Consider the following 23,750-nt stretch of genomic DNA (forward strand, 5'->3'; position numbering starts at 1 on the left):
CAATGAACTTTGATTCTTTAAAGTTGAAGTTCATGATCATTATTTATCCTGACAGTGTCTTCGCAAGCAATAAAGGGAGGCAATTCTTTAATGGTACCAATTTTTACTGGAGAATAAATTGCAGTCTGATGCCTTCTCATACATTCCTAGATGTGAAAGATGCAGGTTGCATGGTGTTACGTGACTGGTTTATTTTGGGCTCTTTTCAAGTACCTTCTTCCATAATTATTAAGATAATTACCAAAGCATCTAGAATAAAATATCTAAAATTATTATGTACAGACCTGCTCCAAGATGCTGTCACAGAGATCTGATTAAAGACTGTTGGTTGAAATAGTATAGGGGCAATTATGCATCAGTATCATCTGATTACACAATGTGATGGCTTATAGCTGAATGTGAGAACTGTCTCTACTGAAAAAGCACTGTGCCTGATGTGAGATGAATGTTCAAGCTGTGGTCTTTTATATGTGCAACATACAAGCCACTGCTTAAAGCTGCAGTTAGCAAATGATGAACATGCATGTATGACCCAGCCTTTAGCTGGTTTATGCAGTGCCGTAGCAACCCATCCAAGAACTATGCAACTGTAGGGGGCTTCCACTCCTGCAGTTATTTTGATTGATGCACCCTAAATGTAAGGCAGTTATGGAACACTTGGCACTTGCCATTTATTGCATTCTTAAAGTGCTTCTGCAGATGTAAAGTAAGCAGAGGAGATGCTATACCATGATTCAATGTTATCCCCTTGATAAAAGAGACTGTCTTTTCTACAGCTATAGGAATGTGGTGCATTCCCTAGTTAAGGCTTGTGGAATGAACTAGATTCTTTAGAAATTGATAGTACATGTCAGGAGCCACCAAAATTCACAAGGGTGGGTGTGAATTCATATCAGGGGGATCAGGGCCAGCTCCTGGTTTCTTGGGGGACTCATCCCTCCCTTTCCTCCTCAAGTTACTCTCCTCCTTCCTCTTCGCCCCAGCCCTTTGCAGTAAAATAGACATTGACTGTTACGTCAACCGCTTATTGTCAAAGAAAACTAATCTAAACTTTAGAATTTCATTCAGCGATTGCCTTTTTATTTATTTATTTTCTTGAACAATATGGAGGTATAACTTAATTTGCACTAATATGCAATATTATACCTAGGATTAACTCTCATGGAAGTTAACTTCTGAGTAGACATGTAATTTGTTGGAATCATTCACTTCCACAATGGCAGAAGTAATTTCTCCTATATCTAACCCTTTCACCTGGATTTTAAATTGATACACAACTACTCCCCCCGTTTCCCCCCAGAATACTGCTCACAAATAAACGAAGGCCAAAGAAAGTTTGAGGATGTCAACTCACAGTAGAAGCATCCTGCACACTCATTTGAACAGTGAAATGTGTGTGTCATAGTGTCATTTATCTACAAAGCACAAGGATGAAATCTCTTCAGAGCTATAAATTATTAAATTGATAATCAGGCAGACAGTATACAGGCCCTGGATGAGAGATATACGTAACATTTCGTGCAGCAAGATTTTCCTTTAAATGATTATTATCATCCTGGGATGCCAGCAGAAAAACAGAACTCTTCAGTGGGCAAAACAGCATAAGGAACTTCACCTTCCTCAATTCACCTTCATAGAGGAGGAAATAAAATTTTGATAGTTCTCAAGCTAACCAAACACACCACTTAGAAGGTAGCGCTCCACTGTGCAGGTAGAGACATTCCTGGTCTTGGATCATCAAGAAGGGGTAACTTGGAAAGGGGAGTCTCTTTAAAGAAGCCTCCATCTTGCTGTATTCTGATTACTTTAACTGGAGAGTCCCACAACTTCTGGAAACATTCCTGTGAGAGCCAGTGTGGTGTAGTGGTTAAGAATCAGAGGCTGGGGTGGTTTTGCTGCAGTTCTCAGACTTGTTATTGAGTAAATGACTTGGGTTGTCCAGCCACCTAATACCCCAGCCTGCCAGTTCTGCTCATCTCTTTTGCCTGGCCTTGTCTGGCCCACCTTGGCTCCTCAAACACTAACCAGCTTTGTTTTGGTGGAGGGGGGATTTAGTTTGGGAAACCAGGGCAGGGTGAAAGTTGCTTTTGAGAAAATGCGGGACTATCTGATGACAAATCTTCCATATAATATGTCTCTTAGGGCCCTAAGAGACAACCTTTGTATGGTGGAGCAGCCCTTGGCTCAGCTAAAATTGAAGGAGCTTGTTCCAATGAAGCAGGAAGTTTGGAGTTTTAGTTCTGAGCACTTAAAAAAAGAAATTAGCCGCTGCCTGGAAACCATTAGTGATATCTTTTTATCTACATTTCAGTCTGATCCCACTCCCTTTGAAGTTAATAGAAAACTCTTCATTGTCCCACCATTGTCTCCAGTAAGATCAGGGTCATGCCCCTTAGCTCGTAGTTCCCTAACAGCAGTTCCAAAAGCTTTGGAGTCTCATATATATATATATATATATATATATATATATATATATATATAACCTCCCCTCTACAATTTCTTAGATTTATCTTGTAAGTGCGCAACTGTGTCACAGGAATTCTCGTGTTACAATTCTCTTTGTCTTCATGCATATCCTACACAGGAAGGAAGAAACTTATTTGACACTGGTAAAGTTGCAGGGAAAAGAAACGCACGTTCTAGGGTTTTTTAAGGTGACACATCTTATTCTTTCTTGTTGCTACAGACTCCTGTAACTGCCATCTGCATAGAGAATTTATACAAGAGAAACCCTGGACTTCTGAGCACATTCCACATCAAAGCATGGATGGAGTATTTAGAGGGCAAAAGTATGGGCATGGTTTATGAAAATAAACCTGGGTTAAGGCCCAGATATCTCCAAGTAGGGTTGCTCTGTCTGAAACCCTGGAGAGCTGATGGGTGGATCAGTTATCTGATGAGCAGGATGAGAGTACTAAATTGTTCCATCCACCACCACTTTTTCCTCCTCAACCTCTTCCTGACAGTCACTTTCCTAACAAATTCATCTTGAAACTCTGTCTAGAAGTAGAAGTTGTCAGTAGGTTATTATTTTATTATTAAATTTATATAGCCACTCAGCAATAAATATTTGCTTTGATAGTGTGCAACTTAACAATATTACAATACCATTATATAATAAATAAAGCACCGGAATAGACTATAAAAAATGTCCCTACAGGAGAGACCAACAGTACTTCATCTGGACTGAAACTCAGTTTATTTATCTGCATCCAATCCATTGCTACAACCAAGTCCCTATTCAGGACATCCACAACCTCTGATGAGAAAGGAAGAAAGGGATGGATGTCATCTGCATACCAGGGCCATCTCAGCCAAAATCTTCAGATGACCTCTCCCAGCTGTTTAAGTGTAGATATTGTTATGAGTTGGGTGCAGGCGTAGGCTGTATGCCTGGATCCAGCATGGATTCATTTCCTGGAAAAGCCAGGCTAGCTTCCTGGCGAGGTAATAGTCCTCCAAGTATGGGCCATTAAGGTAACAAAGCATGTAGCTCTGTGCCAGATATCAAATGCGTGAATCCCCCTCCCTCAACTCATTGGTAGTTAGAAAGACAAAAGACAGGATTGAGTTATGTGAGCTAGATGACGATAATGATGATTATCAATCATCATCATCCACTTACATGCCTCAAGGAAATATACACAATATAATATACACAATATAATAAAGCAACTTAAAAGCAGAAAATAACAGCAAATGATTTTTTAAAAAGACACAAAGTAGACACCCATGACAGAGACCTATTCATTCAGCTGGGGAAGGTTGTTGGAATCATGAATCCAGCCCTATTTACAGACTTGACTGTTTTCCCACCCACTTGTCCACATTCAGTTGCATTCAGCTGCCCCTGATGATATTTCATTGTTTGTGTTGGGCAGCTCTCTTCCTTTCAGCTGGCCAACCTTGTATTCATCAGAGGATCTGTTTTGTGTAACCTTCACTTCATACTCAATCTTCAAACACCTTAGAGGAGCAACTAATTTCTCTCGCTGGGTTAAAGCCAAAATTACGATGAACTTACTTTGCAATGCATGCTTTCCAAGAATCCTTGCAAGTTGGAAGGGTTGAATATGAAAAATAACGCTGATGGAACAGTACAGATCTTTTGTGGCACTCTTTGTATTTGGGACAAGTGTCTAGGGGGAAAATATGGGCGTTCTACAGTCTCTCTCTCCTACTTCGGTTGATATTGGTTTGTATTGATTTGTTTTCCCCGTGTACTTTTCTTCTGTGCCTGCCATTGGTTTAAACGATAAATCTGAAAACTCTCAGCTCTCTGCAGCGGAATAATGTTTATGGGCTTAGAACATGGCTGGGCTGGCATGAAATAAATTTGAAGCAGCGGCTATCACATTATTTATCATTTCTATAGCTCTTCTAACACTATAAAGTGCTCTTCTATTCTTACCTTGCTTGTGCTCTCAAGAAACCTGTAAACTACCGGTAGGTTGGAGTGAAAGATAAGCCCTTTTTAGGTATTAGAATCTCCCGCACAAGTAACGTTATGTGGGAGAGAGTGGAGATGAGCTCTGCTGCCCAATCCCCATCAATCTCTATGAGTTGGAAGGCTCATGGCCATGGTACCTCAAGGACCGCCTCTCTCCATACGAACCAATGGGGACCCTGTGATAATCATGAGGCCCTTCTTTGTGTGCCTCCTCTACAAGAGCTCCAGAGACTGGAACATGAGAACATGGCTCCTCATTTGTGGAAGGCTCTCCTCAGGGAAGCTCGCCTGGTGCCTTCATGACATATATTTAGGCACCAGGAGAAAAATGCTTCTCTTCAACCAGGTCTTTGGCTGATTAACATTCTGTGGCCTTTTAAATGTCTTTGTGCGAGTGGGCTATTGGTTTGCTTTTGTTTTATTGTGTATTTTGTGTTCTCACTTTGTATTTTTATGCTGTGAACCACGTGGTCTTCAGATAAAAGGCAGTATGCAAATGTAAATTTTAAAAAATATAAACTTCTCTAGAAGGGAGACTTTTACATTCAGGGAGGCTCCCCACATGATTTAATAGCAGAAGCAGCAACTGCAGGCAGGATGGAGCTAGCATGTTTGTCCTTGCTCTCTGGGGGTAGAAGGGGCTTCTTAAACCAACACAGATGTAAAATGCCCAAATAGGGCTATAGAAACTTGTTCATGGCCACAGTGGTGATTACTGGTTTGAACCTGGTAAACTAAGTTTGAACAGGAAAACTAACTTTACTTTTTATGGAGTCCTTTAATGACACACTTGTGCTTGTTTGGCATCGGTTAATTTATTTATGTTGGGATGAGCTGAAGAAACACCCAGCAGCAGGTCATTCTCCACAGATAGTTTGTTTCATTGCTTTGTTTTGATTGCAGCCATTGATGAGAATCCCAGCTCTTTAAGCATGCTGTTGCAACGGGATTAAAATTCCAAGGCTTTGGTTACAATTTGGGGTATTTGTGTCTCTGTGCTATAACATGCATGCATTGTCTCACAGGAATTAATACTGTAGAACCTCCTTCCTACCTAGCATGTACAGAGACATTCTGCCCAGCAACTTCCTGCTTCCCAGATATGGGGCACAGGCAATACTGAGAACATTAGAGCAGTGGTTCACTAGGTTTGCTAGGGTTCCCAGGATACATTTCTTCTGGATTCATTTCCAGAAGGACACTAGTGTCTCTGTTCCTCAGGGCTTGCAAAACTGTGAACAGCCCTCTCAGTAGAAACCTGATAGTCAAGTCAGGCAATGTATAAGAAGCAGATTCCTCCAACATTCTTCAGCTTTGGTTCAAGCCCAGTTTCACTGTGTAAATGACCAATAAGTTTACCAGTCAATCAAGGACTGGTCCAAGTGGTCATTTTTGTACCCCATCCCTCCCAGCTATCTCTTTCTCCCTTCCACCCATCTGAGGTAGAGGCTCAGGTGGTGGTACTGCCTGTCAACTTCGTCCTCCAGAGGGCCGATCCACCCTTGCTGGCAAAACCCTGAATTGTGCTGTTTGGTGGGTTCATACTTGTGCCCATTCTAGATTTGCCCTGGGACCCTCTCCAGAAAACCCATGTTTCTTTGTCCATTATTGGGTTGTGCTTAGTCCAATTTTGTGCATCTGCCTTGCTTTGACCTTTGTGCGTGCTGGGGCTCAGAGCGGCTGTTCCTAAGATAAGTTGCTAATGATGCTCTAGCTTCCCAGGGTACAGACAGCTGCCCTGTGGAGCTCAATGTAGTGGCAGGGCCACTGCTGCATCTACAGCCCAGCTGAACGTGCCAACCTGAGCGAAAGGTGGAGGCAGGCAGTTCGCTGTTGTCAACCTGGAGCTGGCACAGTGATCTGCCCCCTCTGTCTTTGTGTCACTTTGCAGGTAGAGGCAACGAAGGCTGGCAGGGCCGCACAGTGGGACATCTCCACCCAGTTCAGCACTCCCCATTCCAGTCTGGAGCAAAGGGGGTTTGGATTGCTCAGCTAGTCAACATTATAAAAAGATACATTTGCAAAATTTCATACCTATTGTTAAATGGAATACCATGCCATTTGCATCTGACAGATCACGTTGCATAAAATTATTAAATTCTCTTTTGGTGACAGCATCGTTCCTCTATAAAACAATCTACCCCCAAACTATAATGTCATATCTATTGTCTAATTTTTGTTGCTCATAGAGTCTGTTCAGGAGAATTTACTTGAAATTATTCAGGCAAAAATAATCTTAGGTAACGTATCCTCAGATAAACATTGAAGCTTAATTCAATAATCAAATGGGTTCAGGGGAGCTTTCCTTCATAATGCCCTTTTCAGCTCTTAATAGAACCACGGTTAGTATTGTGCAGTGCTTAAGAGCCTGCACTGGATATTTTAAAGCTGAACACAGCCTGGGTAGCCTTAGGCAAGCAACTACCTCTCAGCACCCATCTGTAATATGAGGAAACTTAATTTTGTTGATTTATTTAAGAGATTTCTAGGTCACCTTTTTGTAAAAATGATCAGGGCAGCTTGCTGCACAAATGACAAAACAGCAACACATGAAAGTGCAATTAAAACCAAACAAAGAACATATTAAGGCAGTAGTAAAGAAAAAATATCAGAAAAACAGATAAAGCCAATGTTAGAACCAGATCACTCTACATTATGGAAAGCCTGGGTGAACAGAAGTGGCTTCACTTGCTGTCAGAATGATATCACATGTAAGATGTAGATGGGCTGCCATGACTGAAAAAATCCTCACCTAAGGACCACTTCATTACAGGTAGCGGAGAGATCTACAGGAAAGCCTTAGATGATGAATGCAGTGTCTAAGCAGATGCAAATGATGGAAGGTGGTCCTTAAAGTATCCAGATTTCAGTCTGTTTTAGAGTTTCAGATGCTTTGAGATATTGGTTCACTGTACAGACCAGTTTTAAAGACTACCGAGATCATTTATGTGAAACACTTTGAGCGCATTGTCAAGGCCCAACTTAAAGTGGGTCATATTATGGGGTTCCAGCAACATTTCTCCCCCCTCCCCATTTCTTTGTAAGAGGAGGAGAACAACAGGGGGAGAAATAAGGAGACACAGGAAAAAAGACAGGAAATGAACATATACAGTTAGAACATTTAAAGTGGGTTTTGCTCTGAACAAAATGAGCTCTCTTCCTGCACCTGCAAATAGTATAGACAGTAGCATTTAACGTTGCTATATTTAAGATGAAAATAACAATAAGCCAGAATACCTCAGTGGGGTGATGAGATTATTGTAATTTAAGTTAATGAGGAAGCCAGTGGGGAAGAGGAGCAAGAAGGCAGCTAAGACTGCAAAGTGGGAAAGAAATAGTAGCCATGTTTTTTTAGCAGCAATAGGCTCTCATGGAAAAAGCAGAGTTGTGTTGCATGTCCCTTTAAGAGCGACTGTTCTGGCTGCTCAGCAATTCATGCCATTAATACCAAGTACTGTAAGTTTCCAGTATTACTGAACTCTCGGTGACCTTCACAGACAATAATTGCTTTAGCATAGGATGGACAATAACAGCAACAAACTCCCCCAAAATAAGCACAGGCTTAAAATACATTTTAACCCTAGAGACCTAAGCATGTAAAGAATACATTGTCTCTCTCCTGTGTTGCTCCATGATTAATAATATAGGCTGGGACAGTTGGGGAGGGGAGAGAGAAAAGGTTGTTTCCCCCCTGAAAAGGATTTTTAGATGTCTCGTGTTCCAGTCTGTCAGCTGGCAAGGAGCCAAGCAACTACTGTGAATAGACTGTCCTGCACAGAGATTCTGTTCTCCATTGTGCTGCTCTCCACTGTGGGCATATCTTAGCAGGAAGTTCTCCTGGGCATCAGAATGAATGGGAGCTGCTCAATTACTCTGTGCTTTTATAGTTCCAGCTCATTTCAGTAGGGTTTGTACAGAAAACACTGGAAAGAATAAACCCACTGAAGTGACATTTGGGGCTCTGAGACGCTTTATGTGGGGACTATTCTTCTGACTTCCTCCAAAATGAATCCCCCTAAAGCTATGGGATCAGAACAGGCTCTATGATGAAGCAGAGTGAGGCAGCTGCCTCAGGTGGCAGATGCTGAGGTGCGGGGAGTGGACAGAGCTGTAAGTGCCATGTGACCTACCTTGCACCCCCTAAGCTAACCTGCTGCCCTCAGATGCAGCGGAGGATAATGCCTTTCACCAGTATTGGAGGAAGATTCAACTACCAGTCTGATTAGCTTCTGTAGGTGCCTTGGGGGCGGCTGCCATCTTGTCCTTCACCTCAGGCAGCAAAATGTCTTGAGTTGGCACTATATGGGATTTACCCAGAGTTCTCTGACCTGGGTTTCCCCCTACCCCTATGCTTCAATAGTAGCCATGTTTGATTGCTGAGACAGCTGGTGGAGCCAGCTTTCCAGCCCAAGCACCAGGTCTCCTCATTATGGGATGTTCTTCCCCAGAGGCTTCCTGCATATTTTAAAGCTCACACTATCAACAGTGAAATACACAAAGCCCTTAAATGTTACCACATCAATACAGCACTTCCGTGATGACTCAGAAACTCTTCCACAAATGCTAAAACACTTGCATAGGCACAACTAGGGGATCTAGCGCTTGCCTTCGAAAGCAAAGGGATGAAGATAAAATCCGATACAAAAATCCGACATATCAGACCCTGCACAGATCTCCAAAATGCTTAATACACACAGCCACAAAACATAACACCCTCTTTCCAAGTCCCTGTGGGCGTTCCAGTGCCTCAAATTATTGGGCCTGTATAATTTGCATTTGAAATAACTTTGCTGGATTTGTTTATTAAAAGTGTTTCATAAAGAAGAAAAAGGAATGTAATTTTAAGTAGCCAAAACATTCCAGCTTTCTTAACGCTAGATAAGAAGAGATGCTCTCAAGTGGCTGAGAGGAAACTCACTTTTTCCAATCCAATGAAAGCTACAGTATTTAGAAACTGGGAATAAATGCTGTAGTTTGGCAGCTTTGTCAGACATAATGTGCTATTATAGAACAGCATTTCCTCCAGCTCCAATCGGAAACAGCTAAAGACGAAGAATTCTAAATATGGATAGTGAAGCCTGCAAGAGAGTAGAGCTGTTTTTCATTAAAAACATCTCTAATATCTCTATAAAAAACGCAATCGTTATTAGTTTGAAACTTGTCCTCTTTAAATAAATAAGGTTTTTTTTAACCCTAAAGGAATGATCATTCCCATTTCAAAACTTGTGGTTTTGAAAAATGGACACATTCTTGCCTCTATAACAGCCACTTTGTTTGCGCCTTATATCCACATGTATGATCACTGCCAAATTAATTGAGTGAAGGTTTTGTAATGATTAATGGGGATTACAAAGCTATTGGCACTGTTAGCCCTGCGTATAGCAGTCTTGAGATTTTTTCCTAAACTAGCCACCTCCACAAGTAGGAAGAAGTAGTGGAATATTTCTACAAGGCCAGATGTAAGCCATATGGTGATCTACTGTTATAGGCATTAGCAAGATGTCTTGGCTGAATCATGTTGGATAAAGTGCCCCAGTGGAAAGGATATCATTGAGTCATTAGTGTATGACCAGAGGTTTCCAGGGTCTAATCCTTTAGAAGGGGATACTGTGCCTATAAATTTCACCCAATTCTGCCAAAAATGTTATAGCCCCATTTGTTGATTTTCTATTTCTAGTTAATGGAGAGACACTTGAAGCTTTGGAAAGTATAGCAAGTCTCCACTTTATATGCAAAGCAAGGTATGTCTTCTCCAAAGTGAAGTGGCTCCCTACCCAGAAATCAAAGTAGGTTCCAAGGCTTCCCCACCCTTTACTTTTCTGTGCACATCTCTATTGGAAACCTTTATGTTAATGATGTTTCCCAACAGAGAACTGAATATAGTTGGATCCCGAACGCCTTGGTACTCAGACATTTTGGCTCCTGAATGCCGGAAACCCGGAAGTGAGTGTTCTGGTTTGCGAAAGTTCTTTGGAACCCGTATGTCCGAAGGGGCTTCCGCAGCTTCTGATTGGCTGCAGGAGCTTCCTGCTGCCAATCAGAAGCCGTGCTTTGGTCTCCGAATGTTTTGGAAGTCAAACGAACTTCTGGAACGGATTCTGTTTGACTTTCAAGGTATACACATTGTATGGAGTTTTTGTGTTCCTTATAGTTTACGGAACAGGCTTACACCTAACTTTTGCAAGTACACATCTTACTTTATTTATTGTTAATCCAGAAGTAGACAGCATGGTATACTTTGAGGAGGTACTAGGCTGAATACAGACTTTCAGATGAATGGAAGATCAATATTAGTTGTGACCTCCACAGGAAGGAATGATTCTCTAGCTTCCCTTGCACATATGTAAATATTCATACCAGCAAAAATGTAATATTGCTGAATGCACACAGCTCCAGTTTTGGTTCTCTGCATATTGTTATGGCTGTTGAGATATATAACTCATTCTCCTGGAAAAGTCTGTTTTCATAGTAATCTAGTTACTAAGCGATCTCTCAGGTGCCACTGTGGTGGGAAAGCACATCCCAGACAGATTGTAATGACTGCTGACATCAGGCCAGCTTTCCCCCTCGTTCCATATAAAAAGCTAGCAAATCCTAAATCATCAGTGAAGCCACGGTGCTTACTTGCCCTCATCATTCAAGCATGTCTTTACATTGGGGACTAAATCCATCATGACACAGTTTAAGCAAGAAATTTATTACATGGTGTCTAAAAGCCGTTCTGAGTGGGTCTGAAAAATTAAAAATAGGATTAGGTTTTCAGCACAACGCATGTGCATCCCAAGAAAATATTGCTGAATAAATAACACTGCTTGCTTTAAATTAAAAAAAATACCACTAGGATAGATATTTATATCCGTCCTACACTTTGTTTCAAGAGCACATAGTCAAAATGACGCCTTTGTACCATTTGGATGTTAATGTCAGAAAAGAGAAATGCATTTGAGTAATGAAAAGTTGACAGGGTATAATCCCAATTTATCAAAATCCATTTAAATATCCCCCCATTGTCCTCTATGAGCTCTAGGCAGCATCCTCTGCTTGTGAAATAAATAAATAAATGCCAGGCTATGTTCTGGGAGTTGATATTGGTTTGGTAAAACTGACCTTATTAGCAGATTTGGCTGGACTGTGTTATTTATATGCAGACCAAATGATGAGCTTAACTTTCTCATAACTGTTTTGAAAATGCTCTGAGCACGCATCCTTTTATTTTCAGCAGACAAATCCTTGTGGATGGTTGCAACATTGTTGTGCCAGATGTAGTCCATATATCCAAGCATAAAAGGTGTGTAGTATATTTGTAACAATTCTACCAACTATGGACAATGGGGGGGAAATCATAGGAGAACCCCAATCCAGCACCATCATATGGCTTCTGCAAAATTAAGTCCTATCTCACTAACCTTTTAGAGGTGTGTTTTTAGTGTTCTTATTTTTAATCTTTTAGCTGCCTCGCGTCCTGTAAGGGAAAATTTGAGTTATAATAATAATAACAGTGAGCATATGGATGGGGTAGACATTATCTACTTAAGACTTAAGGTTTTTCATAACGTCCCTCACCAAAGATTCCCAAGTATAGCAGACATACAGGTGAACACTTTAAGAACAGCTAAGGAAAAGACTAAGGATAAAGGCACAGGCATATCTCATACTCAAATAAAAGACTGGGGGAAAGAGAGATTCAAAACAGAAAGGAGCGGATCTTTGTTATGCAGGAATTTTTCAAACCTTTTCATAGTTAAAATGCCAGGCTGGCCCAAGTGTCTTGGTGTTAATAGTTGAAAAATGGCTGTATTTTATGAGAGTGCCTGGAAGGATAAATACAAGGGCTATAGTAGAACACACACTTTGCATGAAAAAATACCCCATGTCCAGTTCCTTGAATCTCCAAGTAGTGTTGGGAAAGATTCCTGGCAGAAACTCTGGAGTCACTACCAGTCAATATACAAGGTAAAGGATCCATGTAGGGTTAAATCCAGTCAAATACTACACTAGATGGACCATTATAATATAGTTTGTAATGTTTTTGGGTACTTATTCCAAGTATCCATGTTTGTCATAATAGATACATGATTGTTCAAAGAGATATGGTACATAGAAATGGATTGTGAAGAGTAATGAATGGTGTTGCGCATCATCTAAACTGATGTCAAGGATGTTATTGTAGTTTCATTGTCCATTGCAATGAAACAATGCAAGACTAGTAACGACTTGGTAAGTAGTTTATACCCAGAAAGGATTTGATGTCCCCTATATAGAATGTCTTCAAGTTTTGTGACATAGCTGTTATTTACTCAGTACTTACCTGCATAATATATATTGTAATAAGGAATATTGCGTTAGCCCTGGTACTTCAAATTTAATGAAATGGGCTACAAGCAGGAGTTAGTTATTTCATCAACTTGTCTTTTAGACACTGTTTTGGCATAATCCTGGTAGAATTTGCCTGGAGTAGAGCAGATTGATCTGAAAGTCTCTTACTCTAATAAATGCTTGACCCCGAGGTCTGCTGAATTCACTAGACACAGAAAACTGGGGAACCAATTGCCTTGGTGGAACATCCTATTCTGCAGCCCTCATTTGATAAAGGCCTTGACTGCTTTCAACCTTTTCAAGATGACTAGATGAAAGCTGCTGTCTCAGAGTGGAAAGGTTAATCGACTACTGTGTTGTTAATCAATCACTTGAAAAGACTGAGCACTGGTAACTCCTTCCAGCCACAGGTTCTTGCATAGTCATGTGGGACCTTCTCATTCAGCTTAAAGGGAAAACAGGCAAAAACATAGCCCATTCAAGACCCTGGATGCTGGTTCCTGACCATGGTGAGGCAGTGGTAACTTTAAGTTAACTTTATATAGGGCTCTAAAGGTTTGAGAGGTGAAGATAGTAACAAATACCTGTTAAAAGATTTACGTGCTTCCCCAAACTTGATTGGACTCAGATTCTTAATCTTTATATTCTTTTTTCATGCACTGTGCAGTTTTACTTATAATACACAGTTTTATTTCATTTTATTTAGTTGTTACAAAGTCTCATTTTAATGTTACTGTATTTTTACATGAATCTGATAGTTTTTTGTATGTAAACTGATTGTGTGTGTGTATATTCTATAAAGAAATTCCAGATGGTCCAAAATAGAGTAATCTGCAATGGCTTCCCATCTGGGCACTAACGATTATATACTAACCCTTAAAGCCTTAAATGGCTTGGGCCATGTTATTGGAAGATCTCTCAATCTTCACTAAAGGTCCTTCTTCAGGTTTCCCGGCCTAAAAAATATTAGCTGGGTGGCCAATAAGAATAGGGTCCTTTCAGTGGTGGTTCCCTCCCCAGTGAGAGTCACTTGGAGCTTATATTAAGATATTTTCAGCAGCAAATGGTCTTATGCTTACACACCTTTTTGAAACATTTAGACCTTGCAACAAATTATGTTTAGCTTGGTTTTATATGCTGTTTTGCAAATTATTTTTAGGCTGCTTGCACAAGTTTTGTTATCTGGATATTGTGCTGAACAGGAAACACAAGAAGCTCTTTATAAGGAGTCAGACTATTGGTACATCTTGTTCAGTGTTTCCTGTCTACACTGACTGCCAGTGGCTTGCCAAGGTTTCAGGCAGGGAACATTCCCAGCTGTACCAAGATGCAGGGGATTGCATCTGGGACCTTCTGCATGCCAAGCATGTGCCAAACGAATTATTTCTTTACATTTTCTGTAAACCATCCAGAAGACATTGTTAATGGGCAGACAATATGCGTCACAATAAATAAAAAATAAATGCACTATTCTTAGGTGGAACATGGCCAACTAAGGCTTAAACGTTGTTCAGAAATTCAAATATATTTAGATGGGATACAATTTCATGACACTGGAAGGATAAAACATTAAATATAAGGACTTAACAAAGTCCGTAAGCTATCCAGAACAACAACAAAAAAGAGTATCTCAACAGGAAGTATTTAAAAATCTTGCAATTTTATTTGCATATAAAGGCCGCTAGATATATAATATCGCAATAAATTTAAAGAAACAACTGTTTTCCTAAATTCCATTAAGATAACATAAACAGAATAAAGCTCAATAGCATTTACAGTGGTAGAACAGAAATAACTATTTGCAACAATATTTTGTGCTAGCAAGATTGCATTTACACACAGTGCAAAATAAGGGAAAAAGAAATGGAAAGACAATTCAAGAATATTTTAAATATAAAGGACAACAAAGCCTTATTTTAGTTAGGCTTGATTGTATTCATTTGATTCTATACATGCCTGAAACTGCACAAAGATTTTAAACTCAAGCTCTTGAAGGCCTCGAGCGCTTGGAGAGAGAAAAATGTGTCACATCCTTCATAATTTAGATGTGCTGTACAGCATAAATTTGCAGATGCTACACTGGCAACATTAAATGCCTAGCTTAGTTATAATGCACAAAAAATATATATAAAAATCCATATTTAAAAGGAGTCCGCATTTACATGTTTTTACTGCATGGAACACCTGCTCATTGCAGTTTTCATCCCCGTATTTTTAAAGCTAAAATAATTTAAGAAACTCACCCAAACAGTGACAATTTAGATAATCACATACAAGATGCTGCTATCTTATTGTTCATTAAAGCAGGCAGAGACAAACTAATCCTAGAAGGCTATTTTCCTCTCACTGATTGATAGGCAAGAGTTTACAGTATGCATATATATCAGTGGACAAATAGACTATCATGTGATCTCTTGTGAGCACAGGAGCTCTGATGGGATGAGAGGTTCCCAATGGATTATCCACACTCTTCAATGGAGGAACCTGAAACCATACACTTAAAGTGTAGATCAGCAACCCGTTGAAATGAATGAGAACTCAGTCTCCTGTGCAACAGCTCCTTGACAACGATCTAGCACAGCATTAGGCACACTTAAGCCCATTTATCTCAACAGGCACAAGTACATCTTACTCTGTGTTGGATTGTGGTCTATAATTGCAAAGGAGCATTCACAAAACCCGGGTCACAAACATAGTGTGATAATAAAAACAAAAGAAGAGGAGAGGGTGGAGTTTTATCATTAGAAATGTTTATTTTTTAAAAAAATCAAACAATAACAGTTGTGCAAATTTGGGTGTTTGTTTTTTTTAAACAATGCCTTTTAAATTTTTATTTAATATTATTAAAATAAGGTGTCTCACTCATTAAAAGAAAGCTTGGCTGTCCTTTTGAGAACACTAACAATTTACAATGGCAAGTTAATTAAGAAAACATAAAACTTCATTTTACAAATTCACAATGATGTATCAATTTCAAATGGATGCTGCATTTTGCTGCACAACTTCTATCTCTTTTTTTTCCTTTTGTACCAACAATTTACAAAAAAAGCCCCACATCATTTGTAAAGAAACATGTTAAGAGAATGGATGTTTAATTAGAAAAATGGCAGTTTATAGACTTTCCCCCACTAAAGTGGTGCTTCATGATCCTTGCGGGGTTGGAAGGTCAAATATAATTGGTGGGTTGGTTGGTTGAAAGCTGACTGTACATGTTGAGGCATTTATGTACGTTGTGTAACCATCTGTCATAATGCCGTAACCTGTAGGGAAAATGTGTCACACTTACTGTAATGTAAACAAACAATGCTGACCTAGTACAGTGCCTCAGGCTGGAGAAAAGAAAAAGCTTCTTGTAAGCAGGCCTTTTGAATTGAGTTCAGCTAAGCCTTTCAAACTCTTTCTGAGCTACTCCAAAGCCAGCACATCATTTCCATTTTTAAAAATGCAATAGGCTTTTGCTTTAATAAGAACCACCTGTTTTTGTTTTTTGTTTTCCAAATGGAGCAAAGAAAAAAGGGGGGAAAGCCTGTTTTACAACAGAACTGAACACAAAAGAGGGTGTTGGTTTATTTTCCATAGCTCCTTGGATCTTTTGTAACCTGGAATCTTTCAAGCGTAATAATATGAAAAGTGTATTTTCCACTGAGACCTGTTCCCCTGTTCCTTTCAGACACTCTTTACCATGAATTCCATTTGGCTGAATGGACCTTATTCTCAAGTAACTGTGCAGAAGATTAGATTCTTCCTATTCACTGACAATAATCCTGCTAAACAATACATTATCCTAAATCTATTATTATTGCTGGTCTTAGGCATTTCTTCTACTTTAAAAGTGTACTTTAAAAAAATAAAAACAGGAGGATGTCTTACAGCAGGGGTTCTGCAACCCGCAGCCCAAGGGAGTCGTTTAAACGGCCCCCGAGCCGCCCCCAAACTGAGTTGCCCGCTCAGCAAGTCACTGTGTGCTGCGCTAAACCGGCACAGAGCGGGGACTAGCTTCCGTTGCGCCGGAAATCACATCTGCACAGAAACCGGAAATTGCCTCTGTGCAGTCATGATCCAGCCCACAGAGTGAACTGGCCCAGGCAAGGTAAACCTTGCCGACCCCTGTCTTACAGGAAAGCCCCGTGTTGAAATCATGCACCAGGTTATGAGTCATAAAAACTTTGTACAGTGGTACCCCTACTTACGGATGCGATCCGTTCCGTCGTGCTATTCGCACCCCGAAAAGTCCATAAGTAGAGCACCGCTTCTGCGCATGACGCAATAGAGTGCTCCTGCGCAAAGCATGCAGAATGCTTCTGCGCGTGCGGCAAAACCTGGAAGTATATACTTCTGGGTTTGCCGCATTCACAACCCGAAATCTGCAACGTGAACCTAATGAAACTAGAGGTATGACTGTAATTGTAGTCATCGCCAGATCTGCACGAAGAAAAGACCAGGAACCCATCATTCTCTGAAGATCTGAGTCATTCATGGGCTGTGGGACAGGATGTGCATTCAATGCACACTCCATCTCCTCAAAACGTACGCATGGACCATCAGAGTTCATGTTCACAATAGATCTTGGAGGGAAACTATACATATAAGCCATTATGCCAGAAATTGAGTAATTTGGATGGAATGCAATGAGTACTACGCTGGCTTAATGCTGCGTTGCGCTAGCATCAGGAACTCATGCAAATTCGCACTGTGGTGCAATAGGCTGAGTGAGGATGGAACAACTGCCTCCACTGGTACAGCTTTATATGGCACTGGAAAGAGAAGGGAAGCTTGCTGGAATGGAACTGGGGGGCAAATATCTGTGCTACACATGAGAACAACCATTTCACAATTGTTGTGTGGCCTCTTTTTGGTGTTTTCTTTCACCTGGGCCTGGTTGCTGGGCCCAAGTTAAGGGGACAGAAGAGCCACATGTGCAGCATCAGTTTGTGGGCATTATCTGCTTCTAGTAAGGAACGTGTGTGCAGGAACCTCCTGCACAACGTATTGTGAGCGAGGGCAGACTGGAATGAGACGTTTAAAAATTACCGTATTTTTTGCTCTATAAGACTCACTTTTTCCCTCCTAAAAAGTAAGGAGAAATGTGTGTGCGTCTTATGGAGCGAATGCAGGCTGCGCAGCTATCCCAGAAGCCAGAACAGCAAGAGGGACTGCTGCTTTCACTGCACAGCGATCCCTCTTGATGTTCTGGCTTCTGAGATTCAGATTTTTTTTTTCTTGTTTTCCTCCTCCAAAAACTAGGTGCGTTTTGTGGTCTGGTGTGTCTTATAGAGCAAAAAATACGTTAAAATACTAAAAAATATTAGGCTCAATCTTATTCCCTTTATTGCAATGAGTGGTTTCTTGATGGAGCAACTCATATTAATTGAATTTGTATAATCTAAGTGCTCTTGAACACTCATTAAATTTGCTTAATACTTACAGCATGTATTACCAACCAAGTTGCAGACTTAAAATGGTACAATCCTATGCCTCACAGTGGTGTTTCATAAGAGGGCTTTGCCCAATACCACTGCCCAATACCACTGGAAGTTTGATTACTTTCAATTTGCAGTGCAACTAAAAAAGCTGCAGGCACTTTGCATGTTGCACTTTTTTGCCTTCTGGTATTCACATAGCATTGATATGCTCACTTTAAAATGGTCAATCATTTCCTAGATGTATAGGAGCACTGCATGGATACTGCTGTGGTTAAGGCTCTGCTAATGGTTTTTTTCATTAAAAAGTTATTATTTACAGGACTATATAGTCCAGGCATAAAAACCTAATCCAGGCATAAAAGCTAATTTGCTTCAAACTCATGTGGACTTGGTCGGAGTCGGGCGTAAAGGCAAAAATAAACAATATCAAGCAAGTGAGCCATCTTCTCTTCTACAAAGTTCTCAACTTTGTAAGCCTATAGTTAGAGAGAGCAGAGAATCCTGGGGAGTGAATTTAATACAAAGCATTTTAATGTGTAACTTTTAGCTCTACGGTCACGAAGCCTTGATCTCTTTGCCGCAGCACTTTTAGTATTTATCTCACTAGGATGCAACAGCTACTTAGGTTCGTTAAATATTTAAAAACAATGTATTTTAAGCAATCTCTCAGTACCTTGTGCTCAGTTAAGGAAGCTTTCTGCACTTAGAAATTTGCCTGATTTGAAATTAGCATGGGAGCTCAATATTTTGAAAAGCTCATCTGAAATATCAACAAGCTATTTATTAAAAATCCTGTATGAAATTTAATCCAGAATATTCTTGTTAAAAACTCCTTTTTACTTGAGCTTTTATTTTTCCATCTGCTGTAGTATTTGGGTTATGCTGCTCACATCTTGAATGCTCAATAAGAAACATATGCAGAATGAAGCCACTTGCTGCATATAAAATAATTATAGATGGTCTCTTTTATTTGACTGGCTCTAAATTGTTTAAAGATGTCCTCCACATTGGCAGATCATACAGGATTCTTGGTGGACAGACAAAAATGAAATAAAATGGATTTCACCCTTATCTGCTAAGCCTTAGGATGCATCAAAATGGTGTTTTGAGGGCCAGGGGCTGCAAAAATATGAAGACAGTTTTATTTGGGGAGACATTTTACTCTCTACCAGGAAGATTATACTTTTAGCATTGTGTTTCATCTGCTGTATTTTCTTTGAAAACATTGTTTTATAATGATCTGTGATTTCAAGTGTTGTAAGCCACCCTGAGTAAAGAATGCCTTGGCTGGATAGAAATGTTTATATTTAAAAATTACATAAAAATAAATGGAAGTCCATCAGTCCCTTGTTCCTGTGACTTCCAAGTGGCAGAGCAAACAGAGATGGCACCAGGGACAGTGGAGCCACCACTCTGTGCTCTGCATCACCTTAGTGGTGACACTTGTACACACTCAGCTTTTCTAAAGTCAACTCCCCCTCTTCCAGTATTGCAGTAAGCAATGGTCCTGAAGTATCAGAGGTCAGGGTGTTAGGTTCAACCCAAAGTTTCCCCTTAAAAAAAGCATCTCAACAGGTTTGCTTTGGCAAAACTTGGTTGATACTGGAAAAGAATTTGTTCAGGTGCTGGCTGACAACAGTATTTGAGCTGAAAAAGAAATAACCCACCAGGTAAACACTCTTCACTGTTTTGGGATTAAACTTTTAAAACTTTTCAAAGACCCCTCCCTCCTTGTCACTCTTAGTCCCATTTTAAGCAATACCCAATCCAGCGCTGGCCAAGGCATTTTGCAACCTGAAGCAGAGGCCAATTGCACTGCTGCTAGGGCCAGCACTGTAAGAAGGCTTGACACACCATTCTGTGCCAATTTCTGTCTTTATCTCCCTCCTGCCACCCAAAGGCTGCTCTGCTGTGTGGTGGGGGCCCTGACACAATCCCTCCTAGCACCAGCTATGCATGCTTACACAGAACTAAATCCACTAGGATTTACCCCCAGGTAAGCTTGTATAGGTTCCCAGTGTAAATTAGCAAAGAAATATGAAAAGACTATTCATTCCCCTTTTATGACTGCTGTTACTGATAGCAAACTTTATTCTGGACTATAAGGACCGATATGTGGAGGCTAGATAAATGCACATCCTTTTACTAGAGAGCACAGCGCTTTTGGGGTCTCTTCCCATTCCATGATTTCAATCACTGCCCACCATTTTGCCCCAGGTTTACTACTTTTTCCTCTCAAAAATATCATTTGTTGATATGATTAAAATGGTTTGTACGGCCACCTGGGGGAAAAAATCTCAAATATATAAAAGCCCTGACTGAGCACCAAACAATTTGCTTTATAATTGAGTCAATTTTATTTTTGTGGGTTGTCTGAAAATCTCCTTCTAATGTAGAATAGCACGCCATTTAACTCTGGTATGATCTTAGCAAACATCCTCATAGCTAGCGTATTTCTTACCTTCATGGATTCCACCAAAGACATGGAGTTTAGGCCTTACTCGCCTTTGTACTGTGTTTAACAGTTCCACACAGCCAACTCTTTGAAGCTCCTTTGGAACCCAGTCTCGAAAACCTAAAAGCAAAATGTAATCAATGTTCTTAATTTTCTCTATTCAGGTAAGGTTTCATGCAGACTTTCAGGAAGCCATAACTCACTGAAGGTTTATTGCATTATCTGTAACCCTAACATCTCCATTAAAGCATACAATGGCTTTTAAGAAACTTTTCATTGTCACTTTGTCTCTTTTAGGTTCCAAGGGATTCTTTTTTCTTATTTGATGTCTGCCCCCTCCTTCCCAGTTAACATTTTTCTCCACATAATTTGATTTATTAAACTACAGGTATAGATTCTTCTACATAGCGTGAGGCTCTATGACATTTATTCCCGGCAGCGGTGCATCTTCCTGCTCTCTCCCCTGCTCTTTCCATAATGGTCTTTGCCAAAATGGTCAGGTGATGACGGCTTGTCAGACACTGCAATCCTACGCACAGTTATATAGAAGTAAGCCCCACTAAGTTCAGTGGGACTTATTCACAGGTGAATTTGTATAAGATTGCAGCTGTAGCTACTTTCTGCACTGGCTGGTCAGTATCAACTTTAGTACCTTATCTTCAAAATACAAACAGCGCAGCGTAAATCTCACAGTATCCCTATGAAACCTAACGTGATCCTGCTCTGTTCTACTCAAGAGTCAGCACATGAAAATGTAACTGTGTGCATAAAGCGTTCCCCAAAACTGAAGAGAAAAGGGTAGTTCCTCCTTGTGTATAGTCCCATGTATATCTTTATTTTGAATATATGGATTGGAAAATGTGCCCATTTGCAAATGGGATTTTCTGCTGAAGAGAACTGGGCAGTCCCAAGACAATAACCTTCCATGACTTCGAGAAGAATGAGGTCTGCCAATACCCATTTATTCCTGAGACCTGGCCATGAAGAAGGCAATACAGGGCAATGCTGAAAAGACTCTCAGCAAGTTAGTATTAATTGACTGCTTTAAAAGAAAAAGCCACTAAGTTCTACAGATAATGCAGAAAATCCATAAAGTCTGACATCAATTATTACAAAAGTCTGCGGTCTGAAATAATGCATTCATAAAGATCAGAAGAGTGGAAAGATCCGAGAGGAGCAAGAGCTATATCAAATGTGAATGGAGGTTGCACATTCCTCCTTGGTGTTGCTTAATCAACTTGAAAGGTGTTACACCAGGGACAAATTTGGCTAATGCTATTTCAGCACCACAGGACATTCGTTCAGCTGGTTCATTTCTTATGAACATAGGAAGCTGCCTTAATATCAAGACAACTGGAAAGTATTTAGTGAGTCCAGTTGAAGGCATAGTTCTACACCGCAGAACAGAAAGGTGACCAACTTCTCCCCCCTCTCCTTAATGCCCCTTAATGACTTGGGTAAACGGCTCACTGATGAAACTCTTAGCTCAAGATAGCTGTTTGTTGGCTTTTGTGTCACTTACCAAGAGGCGGTCCATGAGTCATTAATATATCAATACCTTCGGGAATAAGATTCCACTTGTCCAACAGTGATTGACCTCTGGGTAGGTTAAAGCCCCATCCATTAAACCATGGTGTCCTTTGAAGGAAAGAAGATATATTGTGTCAATGTGGAAGAGTAATGTTTTTTGTTTTTGTTTTTTAATTGTGCATAGAGCAGATTATTTGTAGTTAGCGCTTCTTCACGATTACCTACAGGCAAAAGGGTTGAGAAACAGACCTGTATTTCAATATAACAGTGTAAGTCCATCGTCACAGTGAACCCACACAACTGGCCACAATCTCCAAGAGAGAAAAAATGGAATGTTAAAACATCTTTTTCTCACATAGGTTTGAGAAAGAAAAGCTATAATTTGCTACATTAATTATACAAATGATGATTGCAGGATTGATTCTTCGGAATAATTACTTCCTTGTGGGGCACCGGTGGCTGCCAAAGGTTATTCTTCAAAAACTGACGTTTCACTGAGCAAAAATAATGTTCTGAAATGACTTCTCTTAAGGCAATAAAAGGTTTCACAGTTTAATTTACATTCAAGATTTGAGTTTTGCCATGGTGTAGCCGTGACCATGGTATCAACATTGAGCTGCTTTTTAGTTCTCCAGTCTATTTTGCTCCACATATGCAAGTTCTAACTTGCTAAACACCATACATAGCCTCACTATTCACCTAATGATGACCACCCCACATACTACCATAATTAGCTACAGTCGCTTCAAACAGTAGCACTCAACACTACATCTAGACACTGAAGACTGTCATCTGGGCCACCAGTTACTAATCATAAGTTATTTACTCTTCTGCTAAACTCTCCTCACTACCACTACCTTCTTAAGCACCTTGCCCCAAAAGGGAGTGTTTGCCACCTAATGGTCAGGGGTCCCTTTACCTAATTGTTGTAAGCTTCCCTGGATCCCTAGAGCTAAGGGCAAGTACTTAATAATAATATAGATGTTTGCTAAAAAGCAGAGTAAAACCAGCAGCAACAACATCACCAAGAATTAGTCCATCCTCAAGGACAAATTTCAGTTTTGAAACCCTATGCATATTCACCTGTTTATATGGCTGTAGAAACCTTTTTTATGTAATGTATATTCCTGTTTTTTAAAACAACAACAAAGCAAACCACAAATGTAGCATATACAGACCTCTGGGTGAAACAGTCTTTTCCCCTTAATACAATAAACGAATAGCTTGGGAACAAAAATTTCAAAAAATATTCTTTTCATAGCCTACATGTACCTCTAATCCATCTCAAAAGGAAACACTCTCAAGTAATAGCAGTAATGAAAGCCTTTTTTATTTCTGCCGGCACTCAAAGTAAAATGCACAAACACCCATGATTACTAGGGAGGAAGATCATTCCATTTGCAGTACAAAAATTATAGGACAGGGCATTAAATATGCATTCACAGAATTGTTCAATTACAGGACTGCCCTGTAAATATGGCCTGAGAGTATCTATTTCAGTTTTACATTTGGGTTGTAATAATAGAAAATGTCCTGAACTGAACGAACTGAAAAGAGAACAGGTGACCTTTTTGCA

At 40.1% G+C, this 23,750-nt stretch overlaps 1 protein-coding gene and 1 long non-coding RNA gene across 4 annotated transcripts in view; one reads left to right on the forward strand and one right to left on the reverse strand.

The window, feature by feature from the left end:
- Window positions 1–6,366, forward strand: part of LOC310851373 — a 32,835-nt gene extending 26,469 nt beyond the window's left edge. The window contains exon 3 of the long non-coding RNA XR_014567729.1: window positions 6,342–6,366. This is a non-coding gene — a long non-coding RNA (uncharacterized lncRNA). The remainder of the gene's footprint in view (window positions 1–6,341) is intronic.
- Window positions 6,367–14,407: 8,041 nt separating this feature from the next.
- The window catches only part of MPPED2 (metallophosphoesterase domain containing 2), a 118,785-nt gene continuing 109,442 nt past the window's right edge, over window positions 14,408–23,750 (reverse strand). For all 3 annotated transcript variants that reach the window (XM_083752633.1, XM_083752635.1, XM_083752634.1), the window contains exons 5-7: window positions 22,167–22,282; window positions 20,651–20,764; window positions 14,408–16,026 (exon numbers count right to left, since the gene is read on the reverse strand). In XM_083752633.1, coding sequence (XP_083608759.1) covers window positions 15,908–16,026; window positions 20,651–20,764; window positions 22,167–22,282 — 349 coding nt within the window. In that variant the 3' untranslated portion in view covers window positions 14,408–15,907. The remainder of the gene's footprint in view (window positions 16,027–20,650; window positions 20,765–22,166; window positions 22,283–23,750) is intronic.

The sequence above is a fragment of the Podarcis gaigeae genome (assembly GCF_964106915.1).
Source record: "Podarcis gaigeae genome assembly, chromosome: 1".
In the NCBI taxonomy this organism is placed as follows: Eukaryota; Metazoa; Chordata; class Lepidosauria; order Squamata; family Lacertidae; genus Podarcis; species Podarcis gaigeae.